Source organism: Rhinatrema bivittatum, chromosome 15 (genome assembly GCF_901001135.1).
Source record: "Rhinatrema bivittatum chromosome 15, aRhiBiv1.1, whole genome shotgun sequence".
Lineage (NCBI taxonomy): Eukaryota > Metazoa > Chordata > Amphibia > Gymnophiona > Rhinatrematidae > Rhinatrema > Rhinatrema bivittatum.
In genome coordinates this window covers 30,091,625-30,109,331 of record NC_042629.1, presented here as the reverse complement: position 1 = coordinate 30,109,331, position 17,707 = coordinate 30,091,625, and the positions used below count along the sequence as shown (strand labels likewise).

Here is a 17,707-nt window from a genome sequence, read left to right as displayed (position 1 = left end):
AGGCCATGCTCGCGTGCCTACTGGGGGCGGAGCCCAAACAGCAGTCGGAGGCATCTCCTTTGTGGGGAGAACGCCGAAGTGGAGGCTCGGTGCGGCCTAGCCACCGGGACCGCAGGGAGCATCGGAGACCGCTGGGTAAGTGAGGGGGACCCGGCCGTGCAGTCCGCAGCCGGGGTTCACAACACTAAATGCCGTTACTTAGCCCATAAATCAGAATTTATCCAGATAAGTGCCACTACTTTTCCAGATAAGTCTGAACTTGCGTGGCTTGTGTTTTTTTTTCAAACATGAGCATGTATGTGCACATATGTACTTGTATTTTATAACCTATGCATATCTGGCTGGCGTAACTTGCGCGCACTGGCCGGCTGCCGGCACATCAACCCCCAGCAAAGGCCGCTGTGCCAGAGGACTCGGGACCACCCCCGGACTGCCCCTGGATCGCTGCCACGCCCCCGGCCATGCTCCCGCCCCTGGCCCTGCCCCCGGACCGCCCATTTTTGAAAGCCCCGGGACATATGCGCGTCCTGGGGCTTGTGCACGCCGCCGAGCCTATGTAGCGTGTTCTTGCCGAATCCGGTCTGCTTGTCAGGATTTCCACAGTTGCATAGAATGGAGTAAAAGCATTTCATCTGTATCTTCCTTGCGGAAGACCTGTTTGTGGCCCTCTTGAACAAGATTTGGGGATCTCTGTTCTCAGTGGGATTGGGGAAAAGTGACTGTCGTCAGAGTGGGAAACCTTCGCAACCTATTTAGCGCCTCTTCTCCAGTTTTCACATTTACTTTTCCTGTCTTTGGGACCTTATAATCTTTAGCAGTTCCTGTTATTAGTTTGATACTCTTGACAATCACACGGGAAGCAATAAGCTCTTGCTGTTTTCTGGTTTTTGTCCTTAAGCAGCTCTGGATAGTTCTAAAGTCAGTCCTGCAAAAGGAAACCCAGAACACAGAGGATCAGGTTTCCTCCAGGACCAGCTCCAGGAACCCATTTTCCACAGGAATTTGTTTTAATGGCGAAAGAGACTTTTTCTCTTTTCCTTCGTTTAGTTCATATTTTAAGCACTGGTCTGAAACATTTTTATATATGCAAATAAAGTGCTGTGCCTGCAGACATCTTTAGCTGGATCAATCCCTAGATTAAAGAAATGTTTGCAAAACGCTACTCGAGGCCTACGATTTCTTTAAAAGAACTACAAACATCTCTGGCTGAGACTGGGGAAAATGTTTCCTCTTCAACAAATTCAAGAACTATAATTCCATCATAATAGTTAACTATACTGATAAAAAAACCCAATATCCCCTCACCAAATTAGAAAGAGAAACATGGAGACAAAAGCTGACCTGGAAACCCAAAAAGCCAGACTCTGCCTACAGTATAACACCAGAGAAATAAAAAAGTTTTCTCTGTAGCGTAAAAATATAGAAATATTCAGAGGCACATTTCCAAAAAATGGCAGAGAAAAACGACAGAGAAAAACAGAACCCAGCAGTCACACCCCCAACCCCTCTTCCCTCCCAGATCTTCCAGCCAGACTCATAGGCAGGGCAATAATGCAAAAACAGAAAAATCAGCATTCCTCATAAAACAAAATCAAGAAATACAATTCCATCATAATAATTAACCATACTAATAAAAAACAATATTTCAAAGCACTAAGGATAAAAACATCTTTAAACATTTCCCAAATATCAATTAAATATTTCTAAATAGCAGACATATCAAATACCCAATAATTAAAACTATTAAAGATTAAAAAAATGTTTCCCTTCCATACTTGGCAACTTTTGATTTGATGAGGCGGTCATGGCCGTGCAGCAGGGGTGGGGAGGAGTGACAGGAGATAATTTCATGCATGGTGTGAGCAATTGAGCACAGACTGCTGTGCAGACAAGATTCCCGCCATGCGTCCAGAAGCTGCTTTGCTGGGGGGACAGTTGGGGGTTAGATGAATTGTTAAGCTGCCGGGGCAGCAGGGCTGGGGGAAGGGGAGTGTGGCAGGAGCTAAATAAACTTGTGCCTCGTCAGGCCTATGCAATACCGTGCGCTCCACTGAGCGTACTGGTTAACCCGCGGTTGGACTCGTGTTTTCAATGTGCAGCCATAATCCCCTTATGCAATAAGGGGATCAGCGCTTTCAAAACACACGTCCAAACCAGCGCGTAGCTCATAGCACTCATCACACGCAAATGCTATCTTGATGAGGCTATTAGATATTAACCTCTTATGTAAAAAAATAAGTGTTCGTCCGACGTGCACGTTTTTAGCCTCAAAAATTAACGCCAGCCCCAGAGCTGGCTTTAAGTTTTGAGGAGCCCCAAAAGTTAACAGAAAAGCAAAAAATACTGCTCTTCTCTAGTTCCTCCGACTTAATATTGTGGCAGTATTAAGTTGGAGGAACCGGAAAAAGGAGTAACAAACGTAAAAAAAAAAAAAAAATAAAAAAAAAAATATATATATATATATATATGTCTTGCCGACTGTCGGGTTAGGAAAATGGACACTCAGTTAAAGGTGGTAAGTACCGCAGGACAGAGCAAAAGAGGTCCTGACCGTTGGGAGGAGACAAGGGCCTGGCTCAAGGCTGCATCGTTGCGGGCTGAGAGGAGGGGCTCACGCTGTACCGTGCAAACTGCAGCCGCAGAGCACTTCCAGGCAGCCCTGAACGCACACGCGCTCTCTCAGGCTGGCGTCCATGTGCAGCGTGCCCGGCGCTGCAGCCCAGCTAGCGGCATTTCCCACACCGCAGCAGCTGCGGTGGCAATAAGAGATTGGCTTCGTTGCCTCTGGCTTCCGGACACAAAACCCTAATTCAGAACAGTCTGGAGAAAATCCGTACAGTTGGCAGCCCTAATAGAAACCCATCGGTCATGTTGGGCTGATGCTGCCAATGGACAATGTTTACCCACTGTCTATATCAGAGTTAGAATAATTAAACCTCAGCTTTACCAATTTATACTGCCTAAAGGACTTATATGCTCATGAGGACCAGTGCATGCTCTGGAATTTCTAGTAAGCAGAACGATCATAATTATAATAATAATCATTTTGAATTTATTTTGTGCTTTTCATCGAAATAATATCCAAATCACGTTACAGTTTGAATCAGAAAGGTATAAGAACTATATTATAATTATTGTTATTGATATTATTTATTATTATACTCACTGCCACCTCTGGGTGGATGGCACATTTCTGGCAACTGGACTGAAGAGAGTTTCCAAACAAGAGTGGGCAGAAGTGAAAAAATTTATTAATTGTTAGGCAAATACTGAAAGGTTTAACCCCGGGGTGACCAACTTCAGTGCTGGTTTTCAGGATACCCATAATGAATATGCAAGAGATAGATTTGCATACAATGAAGGCAGTGCATGCGAATCTCTCTCATGCACATTCGTTATGGATATCCTGATCATCAGGCCGGTTTGTGGTTCCTGAAGACCAGAGTTGGCCATCCTAGGGTCTGAATTTGGCTTTGTAAAATAAAATGAGTCCATTTGTGTATTGCTTTCAATTTCAAACTCACATTTTTTTTAAAGAATCAATTTGAGTATGAGAAATGAGTGAAAGGTCCATTTCAAAAGTGCACTCCGTGGATCATGGCCCATGGGGCCCCTTCAGAAACCTTCACTCAGACCCAGAGAGGGTGTGCGAACCCAGGGGAACCCCTTCCTGCTAGGGGGAAGGCCATGCTTTATCCTTGCAAGCAGGAAGGGATTTCTGGTAGGGGTGTGCATTCGGTCCCTACGTATTGGCAATCTGCAACGGATGTGGCCATATTCACTGTATTCGTGGGGAAGTGAAACGTATCGTGATTCCCCACGAATACATGAGTCTTCTTCAAATTATTCGGACGCCTAAAGAAACCAATTTAAACAAACCCCCCACCCTCCTGACCCCTCCAAGACTTACCAAAACTTCTTGGTGGTCCAGTGGGGGGGGGGGGTCCGAGAGCCATCCTCTGCACTCACACCCTCGGAGCCGGTTTCAAAATGGCGCCGATAGCCTTTGACCTACTATGTCACAGGGGCTACCGGTGCAATTTTGATTACTGGCAGCCGACAGTCCGAGTGCAGGAGGTTGCTCCTGGACCCCCGCTGGACCACCAGGGACTTTTGGCAAGTCTTGGTGGACTCTCCTGACCCCCACAAGACTTGCCAAAAGTCCAGCGGGGGTCCGGGAGCGACCTCCTGCACTCGGCTGCCAGTAATCAAAATGGCGCCGATAGCCTTTGCCCATACTATGTCACAGGGGCTACCAGTGCCATTGGTCATCCCCTGTCGCATGGTAGGAGCACAAGATGGCACCAATGGCCATGTGACAGGGGCTGACCAATGGCACTGGTAGCACCTGTGACATAGAAGATCAAAGGCTATCGGTGCCATTTTGAAACCGGCTCCGAGGGTGTGAGTGCAGGGGATAGCTCCCGGACCCCCCCCCCTGGACTACCAGGGAGTTTTAATAAGTCTTGGGGGGGGGTGTCAGGAGGGTGGGGGGTTGTAATTAATTTAATTTTAGCGGGGGAATGAATCGAAATGGACGTATTAACGAATCGGGGCGCCATATGGCCGAATGCAACGTATCCGCCCCTCGACAAAACCGAATCCCGAACGCAACGTATGGCTTCCCTCTGCACATCCCTAATTTCTGGGAGTGGTTTGCAATTCCTATGATCATGATTTACATGAGAAATCATTTCTACCTTAGAAGAGACCACCCCACTTCAGATACACGTAGTATTTAGACTGGATGAAATCTTTAGCAAGAACAAGTTTTTGAAAAATGAAGTAGGTTTTTATTTTTTTTTAACAAAATGAGTGCCTCTCCCTTTAAATTGATAACAGTTGGCTACCTTACTGTTCACTGCATGTATTACAAGTATAAATAATACTTCTGGTTCAGATGTACTCTTTTGATCTCTGTCCTAAAAGGTCCCACAGCATGTTCCATAGCTGAATATCAGACATATGCATTATGATGCTATTCAGTACAGATTTTCTCCCCAAGATTTTCCTAACAGCTTTAAATTGCACTAGAGAAGAAAAGTTTAACAGGAAAAAAACTGAAAAATAGCTGCCTTTCTTACCTAAATGGAGGAATCTTCCCCTTATGGAAGAAGTTACCAGTGACTTTTCACTACGAGGGTCCTGCTATTAAGTTCACTTAGAGAATAGCCACTGCCATTAGCAATGGTTACATGGAATAGACTTAGTTTTTGGGTACTTGCCAGGTTCTTATGGCCTGGATTGGCCACTGTTGGAAACAGGATGCTGGGCTTGATGGACCCTTGGTCTGACCCAGTATGGCATTTTCTTATGTTCTTATGTTCTTTTGAAAATTCCCCACTCATTTAGTCCATCCCTGTAAGCTAATGGCAGATGATGACTGTAATCTGTATCTGCTCTAAATCAGACAGATGTGGAGTTGCACCACCAGCGAGAATCAACTGTGGCCCTCCGGGCATCATTGAACAGGAGTGCACTGCCAAAGGGTGCTGCTACGACTCCAGCCACCCCAACAGCATCTGGTGCTTCAAAGCTCTCCAAATCGAAGGTAAGGGGGCACCCCTTGCCGTGTCCTAGCTGGAAGCATGTGCCAGCTTCCACAGAGGGCCTTCTTGTAGCTGGATTGTCAGGAAGCAATTCCGGGGCGCGATACAGCTTGGGGGGGGGGGGGGGGGGGGGGGGGGGAGAAGAATTGCGCAATGTGCGAGGCATTTCCCGTAACTGCAGGCGCCGCGTAAGCCTCCTCGGCCATCCACACAGTCTAGCAGGGGGCAAAGCTCGCAGGCCCTTTCAGGGTGTGTACGTTACACAAATTGCAAAGCGGAAGACGGTCTTGGAAAGCCACAGAAGCAGATAGAAAACGTAGACCGGCCGTCTCAGTGGTAGAAGCACTTTATTTGGGAGATTAAGTTCAAATACAAAAACCAAAGCGCCCGGCTCAGGCCCGAGTTTCGCCTATAAAATTGGCTGCATCGGGGGGCTTTATATATGCGATTAATTATGTATGCGAAATCAAATTGTGGCTCACATAAATCCAACTCGGTTAATTCGGCAATAAATGTATCTTGGTTGTTATTCAATGCTGCAACATTTTCTATCTGCTTCGTTACCCAAATTATCCTAAAGTACAAATGCTGAAAGCACCTGCGAACTTTTCAGTTAGGAGGACAATAGCGCCATCTCCATAGGTAAAGAGCCGTTTTTACTTGTGCAAATGGGCTGTTTGATCGTCGCCTCCTCTATGCACAGGCACAAACACGTGCGTGCAGCCGCAACACGGGTACTTTTAACTGCACATCCTCAGAGGCTTTTCTGGGGCAGGGTTCGATCGGAGCAGGATAATCAGAACTACCCCTGTTAAGTTTGCCTTGTGCCTGTGCTAAAAGAAAGTGGAAATCGGTGCGGATAGTGGTGCTTCCATGGCCAGTTGTGGAGTTTGCCAGAGTACAAGGAGTTTGGCTACTTACCTCTGCGCAAGCTCTTTGAAAATTGCCCCCATATCAATTGCCATCATTTAAGTACTTGATTTGAAGAACAATGCAATAAACTCGTAGGAAGAGTTTGAGAGTATTTGTTTGTTTTGCTCTGGTATGGAAACGGAACGGTACTGAAGCAGCTCTGACAAATGTTCTTCTGACTGAAAAGGTAGCACAATGTTTCTTAGGTTTTTTTTTATCCTATCCTATTACACTTTGGGATGTGTCACTGCATTTGAACAGAAAACACTTGAAATGGAGAGGAGCGGGGGAGGGGCTAAGAGGGCCAGGCCTCAGACCTGGCTCGGCAGACAGCACTGCACACTGCCCTGCAGAGGACCTGTGCTAAAGTCCCAGACCAAGCAGGGGATACTGCGGCGGCACCACTTGCAGACCCCTGTAGGGAGGGCGTCCCAGCAGTTCTGCCATGGTGACACCTGGTGGCCAGACTTAGGGCCCACAATTGCAGGATTCCAGCCCCGATGTGTGGTCTCTGACCGAGGACCCAGGCAGCAGTGACCGGGCTATGTGAGTTGGAAAAGGGGTGTGAAAATCAGAGGGGAAATACCTGGGCAGTTGCAAATGAAAGCTCTTGGTGCCACAGCCCAACTGTGTCCGGTTCCGACTGAGCTGGAAGCCCAAGCAGCAGGAATAAATTGCTGGGCCAAAGAAAAAGAAACAGGCCTGGGTCAGTTTGGCAAGGCAGACAATGCTGCAAACTGGGTCATATGACAGTGGTTTGGCACATCCTCTTTAACATCATCTCATGACATATGATACCTTTTTGTCCTCCGTTGCAAAACATTTAATTCTTCAGCCTCAGGTGGTTGTAAAACAGTAAAGATCATTCATTCATTGAGATGATTAGCCTGACTGCTTGTTCTGTACTTTCTTAATCCGTCCGCACTGTGCTTTACAGCCGGGAGGATCAGTAACAAGACTGCTCCATTGCAGAGGAGCACGGAAGAAATTCTGCCGCCTTACCACAGTGGGGAGGGGGGGTTATACTCACTACACAGAAATCCATGTCTGCCACATCTGCTGAGTGCCTTTCGTACACAAGCTTTTCTGCAAGGGCAACGGGTTGTGCCCCTGCGCCTTGAGCGGGAAAACGTATCACGCTGTTTCACTGCACTCAAGTGCACTCAAGTGAGAAAGGAGCAGGCTAGTCCAGTGCACGATCCGGAGGAGAGGCCAGGGGGACTCCGATACAGTGCACAAGAGTGGACCTGCTTCTTTACGTCAACAAGCTTATACCCTTTTTCAAAAAAGCAAGGCCAGAGGTAAAGGTTAACATGTCAATTGTTTCAAACAGCTGAAGTATGTCAAGCCCAGCAGCCGAAAACAAGAGTAAACTGTGGCCCTCCAGGCATCAGTCCTACCGACTGCCAGACGAAGGGCTGCTGCTTTGACTCCAGTGTCCCCAACGTCATCTGGTGCTTCCAACCTACCCTACAAGCAGGTAATTTGACTGACTGGATGGCTGTGCTCTCCAGGGTCCCTGGTTTGACTTCCCTTTTTGCCAGTCACTTTGTGATAGTTGGCAAGTCACCCACTTTCCTTGTGCTTTTGGAAAAACCTTTTATGCTGGCAGAAAATACTTCGCTGTGGATTGATTCTCCAGGCATAATCCCAATATCTTCTATTAGGGAAATCAGAACTACATCCCAGTGCATGCATTTGGGTAAAACCAGGACCTGGATGAATTCGCAACCCTACCTACCGGACAAAATAACTCAAACACATCTCAAGCTCTGTAACACATAGGGAAGGCTGGTCACGGCCATGTTTTATGTCTGCTTTCAGAACATAATTATATATGAAAATAACTTTACCTATCTCTCTATATTTAGTTTCCCCTCTGCCAAAACTGATACATTATATAACATTCATTATAATTCAGTCTCCCTAGAATGCTTTGCAAAATCATCAAGGGTCAATCTATTTTGCGATTGACAAGCATGCATCGTCACTTTCGCGCATTGCTGGGCCCTTTTGAAAATGCTCTCGGCGCACACAGGGCCCAGCCACATGCGTAAGTGACGATATTTGCGCGCGTGGCCGATTTAAAATTCAGCCGCTAGATTGTACAAACTTCACTCAACACATCTTTCTTAAAGGAAAGCTACATTTGAATGTTTTTCTTGTTAAAAAAACGCTTTATAAACCTTTTATAATACTATCAGTTAATTCCAGTATACATCGACTTTCCTCTTCCTCTAGAAAATATAAATTGTGGCTTTGACAAAGTCCATATAGATTGCTGGTGAAAAACATCTTACAGGTCTATATAGCTTCAGAGCTATCTGGGTAAGGAAAGCAGCTTAAAAAAACAAACAAACAACAAGACGCAAGCTTCCTGGCCCAATACCTACCTCCCCACCAGGTCTCTACCCCCCTCCCTCCACCCCCGCTGTCCCAGAAAGCTGCCCTCAACCTTAAGAAACATTTGAAACCTACAAACGAAGATTGCTGCCGACCTTGCTGTCCATCCGTCCATGCTCCAGAGAAAATGGCTCTTGGCCTGACTCTAATTTGTGACATATTGCTTCTAAAACTTTCCTATGAAATAATACTATGTGGTTGGTGGTAAGACAATATGGAAAGGGGCCTGGGTGTTGGATTAGTTATCAGTCTTGTAAGAATCAAAGGTGAAGACAACTAAGCTAAGCAGCGGGATTTCCCATAGGTCAGTGGCTTGTTTCACGGAAACGTTTGCTACCTATAAAAACGAGATGGGTAGCAGACTTGTGAGTGAAAATTTGCTAAGGGGCTTGGCAGAAGAAGATAACGATAGAACATTGAGGTGTAGCTATCTTGTTTGTGAAAAGTGGCTCGACAAGATGTCTTTGCAAAATTCAAAATTAACGAGCTTGTAGATGATATTGTATCATAACAGCTCATTCATTTTGAAGGTAGCTAAAATGTTTCTGCAATAATTGTTTCTACTGCGAAGGCCCACGTTTTTGGGTTTCCATGCACTTTTGCATGCATGGTTCCATTTTCAGAAATTTCCACATTTTAGTACATCTGCAACAGTAGTTAGTGGAGGCCAGCACTGCAACATAATTTGGGTATGCTTGGGATAGAAATGGAGGAAGTGGTAGAAACAGTTTTGACAGCTCCAGTTAAAGACAGGTGGGAAAGAGGTGGGGTTGGTTTACGGATGGGAATTTATATAATCATCTGCCCAAAAATGGTAGGAAACCAGAAAGAGGAAATCTAGACTGGGCAGACTGGGTGGACCAACTGGCCATCATTTACTGGCCCACATTCACAGGGCACAGAAAATTTAGCCAGTCGGAAAAAAGCAATGACTCTGGCGGCGTTCCTGGGTCAGGTTTTCGATTTCGCCAGCCAGCGCAGATTATTTAGCTGGACAGCTCCGGTTGCACGACAGGGAGTTTGCGGCGGAGACACTGTAGGCTGGCGAGCCACGTTACAAGCTTGTACTTTTCTTTTCAACAGTAACCAGGGAATGTGCAGCCGTGGAGCCCAAATCCAGAGTCAATTGTGGCCCTCCAGGTGTCTCCCCTCAGCAGTGCAAGAACAACGGGTGCTGCTTTGATTCCAGCATCCCCAATGTGAGCTGGTGCTTCAAACCCAAGATCATACAAGGTAATGTGATAGGTGTGAGGAATGGGTCAGTGGCAACACACTCCCACACACAGAAGAGGCCAGATAAAGGAAAGAATAGCAGTCCTTATGGAGAACCTCTTCTGTGCTGTATGTGTGGGGAAATGATTTATTCTCAGCTTTTGTATATAGTGTCTTGTAAGCATAACGTAAAACTGAGAACACAGAAAAAGATGCAGAAAGATCTGAGAGATTTAGGCTTCTGGATGTGTTAGCCCCAAAAGACGGGCGAGAGCGGATATGGGGGTAACTGGTTCCGGTGGAAGGGTGCTAGACGGCAGCAAGCTGAAAGGAGGCCTGGTTAGTATGTGCGATAGGAAGGCGCGCAGGAGACGGGGGTCAGACAAGACGTGGAGCAAAGTAAGAATGAATAAGCAACGAGAAATGGGGCAGGGGGCAATCCATGAATGCATCTGAAACTGGAAACCAGGAGAATGAGCAGTGAGCAGCAGAGCCTGACAGGAAGCCAGCGAAGAGGAGAAGCAATGAGCATAGCGAGGCAGCCCCTAGAGAAGTCTGGCAGCAGAGTTCGGGAGAAATCACACCGGGCAACAAGGAGAATCGGGAAGATTGGCAAGGAAGCTATTGCAATAATCCAGGCATTAAAAAAAAAGGCAGCATGAAGAAGGAGGCATCAAAAGCTGCGAAAGAGCAAATATGGATATTAAACATTTAGAGGGTAATTTTCAAAGGAGTTAGGTGTGTAAATGTAACATACTACTGTAGCAATTTTCAAAAGCCATTTACTCAAGTAAACTGCACTTGCGCAAATAAATCCTATGGATAATTCAATGGCCTGTATTGTAGCAGTTTTCAAATGGCCACTTACATGGGTAAAGTGCATTTACATATGCAAAACCTAATTGTAAATGTGTAAATGCTTTTTAAAATTAGGCCCTTGGGATTGATTTGTACTGGTTTCTGTGGGGTTTTTTTTGTTTTTTTTTATCAAGTAAGGATCCTCTATACAGAGCTCTGATGGTATCTATTTTGTTCCCTGCATAAGACTTGCCACAGGGGGCAATGATCAAACAGATATCACTATTGCTCCCATGGATAGTAATAGAAGCTGCAGTGTGCGGCAGCACCCGGTCTGGACTTTTACCATCCCTGAGCAGGTCTGAGGCTTGCACAAGGTGAACGTGAAGCACTCATGTAGTTGGGCGTTTGTAGGGTGCTCTGTAGGCAGAGTGCACTATCTTTGTTTGGATAAAATAAAATAAATCCAAAATCCCACCATGAATTTTGCAAAACTGTATTTTCTTATCAAGGTTTGTCAGATGTTTAAATGCCTGAACTAATGTAGTTTGAATGGTCCTTTTAATGAGTTTTTTGTTACATTTTTTTTCATTGCATGCAGCCAGTCTTTTAGATGACCCTGACATGGTGCCGTGTTTCGAATCAGTCTGTGTCAGGGGGTAGACCCAGGATTCCTGTGTGGTTGAGCCACCTCCGTGACTCGGATCTACTGCTTGAATGGGTCCCATGGAGGTCCTGCAACCCCAAAGGTGCACAGCAGAAGCGAATGCTGTTAACCGATGCAGACTGATTCAAAACTTGGCACCGATGTTAGGTCAGGATCATTTAAAGGACCGGCTACCTGCAGCTAAGTTTAATTTTAGTTTTCATAAGCACCATTGTGGAATAACTGACGTGGCTTGAAATTTTACTGCAATGAAAAGATACTGCACTCTGCCGACAGAGCAGCCTCCAAATGCTCTGGAGCATTTGGAGGGAGCAAGTTTTACACTTACAACACTTTTCTGAGCTACAGTCACTTACAGCACTTTTTTGCTGCTGAGGGGCAACAGGAAGGAACCTTCCTCTTTTATTCTGTCACATAAAAACATGTTTTTTTATGTTGAGCTTCCAGGTTAATTGAAACCATGGCTGGGCTCTGGTGCCATAAAGTCTTCATTTGCAACTTTGTGAGGATTTTTTTCCCACTATTTAATCTTTCTTCCCAACTTACCTTTATCCCGGTCATTGCAGCGAGCGTCCTCAGCCTGCTGTCATGCATCGGGGCTCCTTCCAGACCCTTGCAATCGTGGGCCCTAAATCCGGCCACCAGGTGTCACCCTCGAGCCCTGACTTTGACTCACTCACACGGCCTCTATGGTATCCCCCAGCTCCGGCTGATCCGGGGAGCAGAAGACCTAACTCGGGCATTGAACACAGGTCCCTGCCACATGACAGGATGCAGCATTACCCCTGAGTCACCGGGACAGCGGCTTCAAAAATATTTTAACAGCCTTCCCATATATTTAAAGATCGTCTAATGTCTTGCATACAAAAGCTGCTTTTTAAGGGCCAGAGCTGCTTTTTTCCACCAGAAATCAAGGCATTTTCATTTTTTTATGCTGCTAACTTCCATTAGCCTAGGCAACAATCAAATCTTGCTTATGCTAATCTGAGTCTCACTTTCCTTTTATTCACATTGTATACCCTGCCCTCTCACACACACACGTTCTGTCATGTCACTGAGGAAGTGCAGTGAAATCCATGTTACCACACACCCTGGAATGCCTTACTGCATTTATAATGCAGAAACAAAATCCTCTAATTTGCTAGTTTACAAGTGATCAAGTGCGTGGATCTGGATGACCATGGGAGTAAGTGGAATTTACTGCATGGACATGCAGTTTCACCTGCCCAATCACAGTACTCTATTTAGAATGATGCTTTATGAATATTTTTGATGTCTGTGTCTGAAGACCTCAGGGCAAACTCCATGGAGTTAAGTTATTGGCTAAAGCTGCACTGGACATGCCAGGGACGGTTCAGGTATAAGTATAACCTACCTGAACGCAAGGGGATAGATTAGATGACCTCTTGAGATCTGTCTTTTTATCAGTGCATGAAAAGAGGGAAATAATCTTCAAATGCTTGGATCTCCAGTGAAGGGGAGGCGGCGTGGTAGCTGTGGAACAGACACTGACCAGTGCTTCTTCCTTTTTTAACCAGAGTTGGTCCAATGCGGACTGCAGCCTAAGGAGAGAATCAACTGTGGCTACCCTGGCATTAGTAGGGAACGCTGTATGAGTAGAGGATGCTGCTTTGATTCCAGCATCCCTCAAGTCATCTGGTGCTTCTATCCCCAAATAAAAGAAGGTAATGTATATATGCAGGCACATCCAATTGTAGAATTTCTGTGCATAGAGACAATGATTAGGTCATACCCAGGCACGCAAGAACCACTGGAGTCATGTCTGAAATGCCAGTGTACCACATGCTATGTTAGTCCTCCAGGGTTAAGTAAAAAGGCGTTAGGCAACAGAAGGTAATGGTAATGGAGTTAACCCTAAAAAAGGGGGGGATATAACTGGAATGCCTTACAGATCATCCTGGGTCTAGTTCTATTGAATATTTTCGTGATATTGTAGGGGAGTGAGAAGGAAAGGTTTAAGCAGCTTGTCATTGATTTTGGGCAAAATGGTAGAAGCTATTCTAAAAATAAAATTCCTGATCACAAAGGTAGACATGGTCAGAGGGATAGCCGTGTTAGTCTGGTGTAGCAAAAATAACAAGGTGGATGGCACCGTATGGACCAACCAATTTATTGAGGCAGGAGCTTTTGAAGACCGAGTCCATCTGATGAAGTTGGTTACTCTATAAGATGCCACCCGCCTCTTGTCAAGGCATGGTTTAAGGAGGGAGAGTCAACTTGGATTTTGCAAAGAGAGCTCTCGCCTTACCAATTTACTAGATTTCTTGGAAGGTGTAAATACACCTGCGAATAAAGGCGAGCCAGGTGAGATAGTTTATTTGAATTTGCAGAAGGCATTTGACAGTCCCTCAGGAAATTGGGAGATCAAGGTATAGGAGGCAGTTGTGGATAGGTACATGGTTTAACACCCCACCCCCCTCTTGCCGGAGGGGTCCACCTTCTCAGTCCTGGAGAGTCCTGGGCTTACTCAGCCAGAGTGGAGGAACATGAGCCCTGTGGATTGCGGGGCAGGCTCTCCTGGGTAGAGATCAGTCCACAAAGCTGGTGCTCCAAACAATAAAAAATGTACTTTAGCAAAATAACCAGTTCAGCAGAAAATAATTCAGGTGCAGTCCGCAAGAGAATAGTAAAGTTCATCAGTTACACAAGCAGGATCAAAACAAGGTCCAATAATCCCACGGTCCAGTAGCAGCAGCTCCCTCCCACAATGCACGTCTCTCGCTCCACAACTTATTCCAGTGCTCCCACTTCAAGGAGCAGCCCATGATAAATGTCCTCACTTTCCGCTGGCGGTTGGAATATCCTGGCCCCCCTTCTTTCCCCCCTTCTACTGGTTCACAAACACTGGAAGCCCAGGAGAGGCCACGACACAGCCCCTTGCTGTACATCCCTGTCTCCCCAGCACTGAAACACGGATCTCTCAGCTTCCAAATTCATTCCCAAAAACCTTCCTGTTCGCCTCATGGGAGGCAGTTTTATAACCCCCAGATGAATACATCACCTTGTCACTCAGATAGCTTTCACACCCAGCCCTTAAACTACAAACCTCTCAAAACCTCCGCCCCCCTCAGTGAATCTTCCCTGCTTGAAGAAACTCCAGGGTTAAGATAAAAACAACACTCTGGTACGCGCTGGTGGCCAAGCAGGGCCCAACTTAACTACTGCCAGCACAGTGCTGGCAGTATTAGCTCAGGCACAGCACCCCTCTGGGCCTTGTGCCGGCAGGATTTTGCCAATCCCCAAATCTTGGCGCTCTAGGCAACTGCCTAGTTTGCCTAACGGAAGCATCGGCCCTGGCAACAGATTATAAATAATGTGTGAAGGACCTTGTGAGATTAGAAGACTGGGCTTCTGAATAGCAGATGCAATTTAATTTGGAAAAGTGCAACGTAAAGCACTTGGGAAAAAATAATGCTAGGTTCCATGCTATGAGTCACCAGCCAGGGAAAGGACTTCAGAGTCCTTGTGAACAATCGTTTGAAATCTTCAGCTCAGTGTGCAGTGGTGGTCAAAAAGGCAAATAGAACAGTAGAAATTATTTGGAAAGGAACAGAGAACAAAACTGAGACTATCATAATGCCTTTGTCTAGAACCATAGTGCGATTGCACCTTGAGTACTGTGTGCAGTTCTGGTCACCCCATCTCAAAAAAGACATAGCAGACAGAGAAACTTCTGATAGTTTTTCTCTAGTCGCAATGATAAGGCAGAGAGTTCCATAGAGAAGGAGCGAGAATGGTGAAGACAACCCACGAGTAGGTTCAAAAACAATTTCCTTGGGTGATGTTAGCTTGAAGAGCTCAAGCTGGGAAGAATGAAGAGATCGAGTTGGTTGATAAGGAGGTGTTGTGCTGGAAAGATAGGGAGGAGTTTGATACCGTAATGTTTTAAAAGTTAGGCAAAGAATCTTGAACCAAATATGGGAAGAAATCGGGAGGTAATGAAGCTTCTGTAACTGGGGAGGTCACGTGGTCATAATTATGTTTGCAAAAGATGAGTTTTGGCAACAGTATTTTGCACTAGAAGACAATGAATTGAGTGGGAACTGAGACCATGAAAAAGAGCATTACAGTAATCAATCTGGCTGCAAACAAGAGCATGGCTAAAGGTCTTTAGATCCAATAAATCTAAAAAGGGATGATACCATCATATAAAATATAAATAATAAAAAGAACGCTGCACTAAATATGAGAAATATCGAGAGAAGTTCAGGTGGGAGTCAATGCTCAAACACATAACCACTACTTTCAATTTGATTTTGGACCTAGCCATAACTGGAGAAGGATAGCCCTCAAGTAGGGTTGCTAGCTGGCTCCAGATTTTCAGGAAAGGTTGATCGAATTCTGGTTTTACCCCATTGCATGCTGGGACTTATTCTGATTTCCCTATTGCATTCCCTAAGAAAAGCAAGACTATAAGTAACTGCATGCAGGTGAGTAAAACCAGGATTGGATCAAGCTGTCCTGGAAATCTGGACTCTACCATCAGAGTCTTTGTGTCTTTAAAACCATATGGGCTCCAATTTATTGGGATTGACTTTAAGTGGTTAGAGCAGTGGACTACGAACCAGGGAGACCAGGGTTCCAGTCCTGCTGCCACGCCTTGTGACCTTGGGCAAGTCACTTTACCCTCTAATGCCTCAGGTACAAACCTAGGGCCTGATTCATCAAGGTCTTTTCTCATAATGGGAATCAGGCCCTTAGACTATAAGTTCTCTGGGGATCGGGAAATACCTCCAGTGCCTGAATATAATCTGCTTTGAAGTGCCTGAAAGGCAGAATATAAATAAAATGAATACATACAAGTCTATGAAAAGAAAGCCAGCGGGAGACCTCAGACAGGATACATATAGATTTCGGGTTCTTAGAAGCAAAAGAGGTGGCTCTCTTTTTCTCCTGGGTACCAGCTGGGTATCTACCTTTTCTTCAATTGATTGCTAGATTAATAATGGCGTTCCCCAGACTGTATAGTGAAGGACGGATGGGTAAAACTTCCTCCCAACAAAAACCATACAATTAGTAGACACAGTACGTTACCAACCATTGGATGCGAATTGGAAATCAATCTCTTAACCTAGACTCCTAGCCAAGGCTTTTGGGCCTGCACTGTGCAAAGGAACTGAAATGAAAAGCTCTGACCCATTTCGCCTCCAAACTGAAAGGAGGAGGAATAAACCAGTGAAGCAACCTCCCACGAGGGAGCGGTGGCAGACCATCCCTCTACCGTCTTCTGCAGGACCCTGCGACTCGGTCACACTCCTTAATAGGGATCCCACTGGAGTAACAGCTGATTTCTCTCAATCGCCCTGCTCTTTCCTATTAGATTTACTCTGCTATTATGTATTGTATTTAAACTAAAAAGCATAACTTAACTCTTCCCCACCCCAAAACAAAACCCAGAGGATGGTGAGATAATAGAAAATCAGGTCTGGTGTAAAGCTTTGTGATGGCAAGGAGTTTCTCTGATAATGCTTTATAATGGTTACTTTTTTATTTCTTTTTGCTTTTAGTTACTTCTTTCTAAACGAAACGTCTCCGGGAACATCCCCTGATAACGACTACATGCCTCCTGAAAGCTCTGATGCCTTCTGAGAGCAGGGGAGAAATCTGCTTGCGCTAATGGCCAAAAGTCTTTCTGAGTTCCTTCCTAGGCACCTCTGAATCACTCTGTACCGCACGGGCTGTAATTCTTTGATTCTTGGTCTTTTTTCACCTGCCATCCGCTGTTCAGGAAAGGAAGCTCATCAAGCCCTCACAGCTCTGCAATGCTTTACCGCTGGGCGTCGAGCCAAAAACACATTGCACTAATGTTAATCAGAAGACGAATAAAAAGTTAAACCTGCCTCTGTCTCCAGTCACTGCTACACTTCTCTATCACATCATGCAGGGACATGCTGCCAGCATCCCTGTCCCCAGCTCAAGGGCATCCTTTACTGCCAAGTGCAGCTAGTGCAGATAATATAACATTTAATCACAGAGCCGTAGTGTGCCGAAGGCTGCCATAGTCCCACCAGTGCCATCGAGGGCAGTACTGCCCCAATGGAACAGGCAGCATGGCTGGCGCAGCGGGCCTTGGGAAGGCAAAAAGAAGTGCCACCTCGCCGGAATCAGCAACGTGGCCAGCAGGATCTTAGTAAGAGGAAGGAAA

The 17,707-nt window shown here is 45.7% G+C and overlaps 1 protein-coding gene across 1 annotated transcript in view; it reads left to right on the top strand.

Moving 5' to 3' along the window:
- The window catches only part of LOC115076881 (putative gastrointestinal growth factor xP4), a 30,703-nt gene extending 13,302 nt beyond the window's left edge, over positions 1-17,401 (top strand). The window contains exons 2-6 of the mRNA XM_029578855.1: positions 5,411-5,551; positions 7,795-7,941; positions 9,948-10,097; positions 13,080-13,226; positions 17,070-17,401. Coding sequence (XP_029434715.1) covers positions 5,411-5,551; positions 7,795-7,941; positions 9,948-10,097; positions 13,080-13,226; positions 17,070-17,083 — 599 coding nt within the window. The 3' untranslated portion in view covers positions 17,084-17,401. The remainder of the gene's footprint in view (positions 1-5,410; positions 5,552-7,794; positions 7,942-9,947; positions 10,098-13,079; positions 13,227-17,069) is intronic.
- Positions 17,402-17,707: the final 306 nt, after the last annotated feature.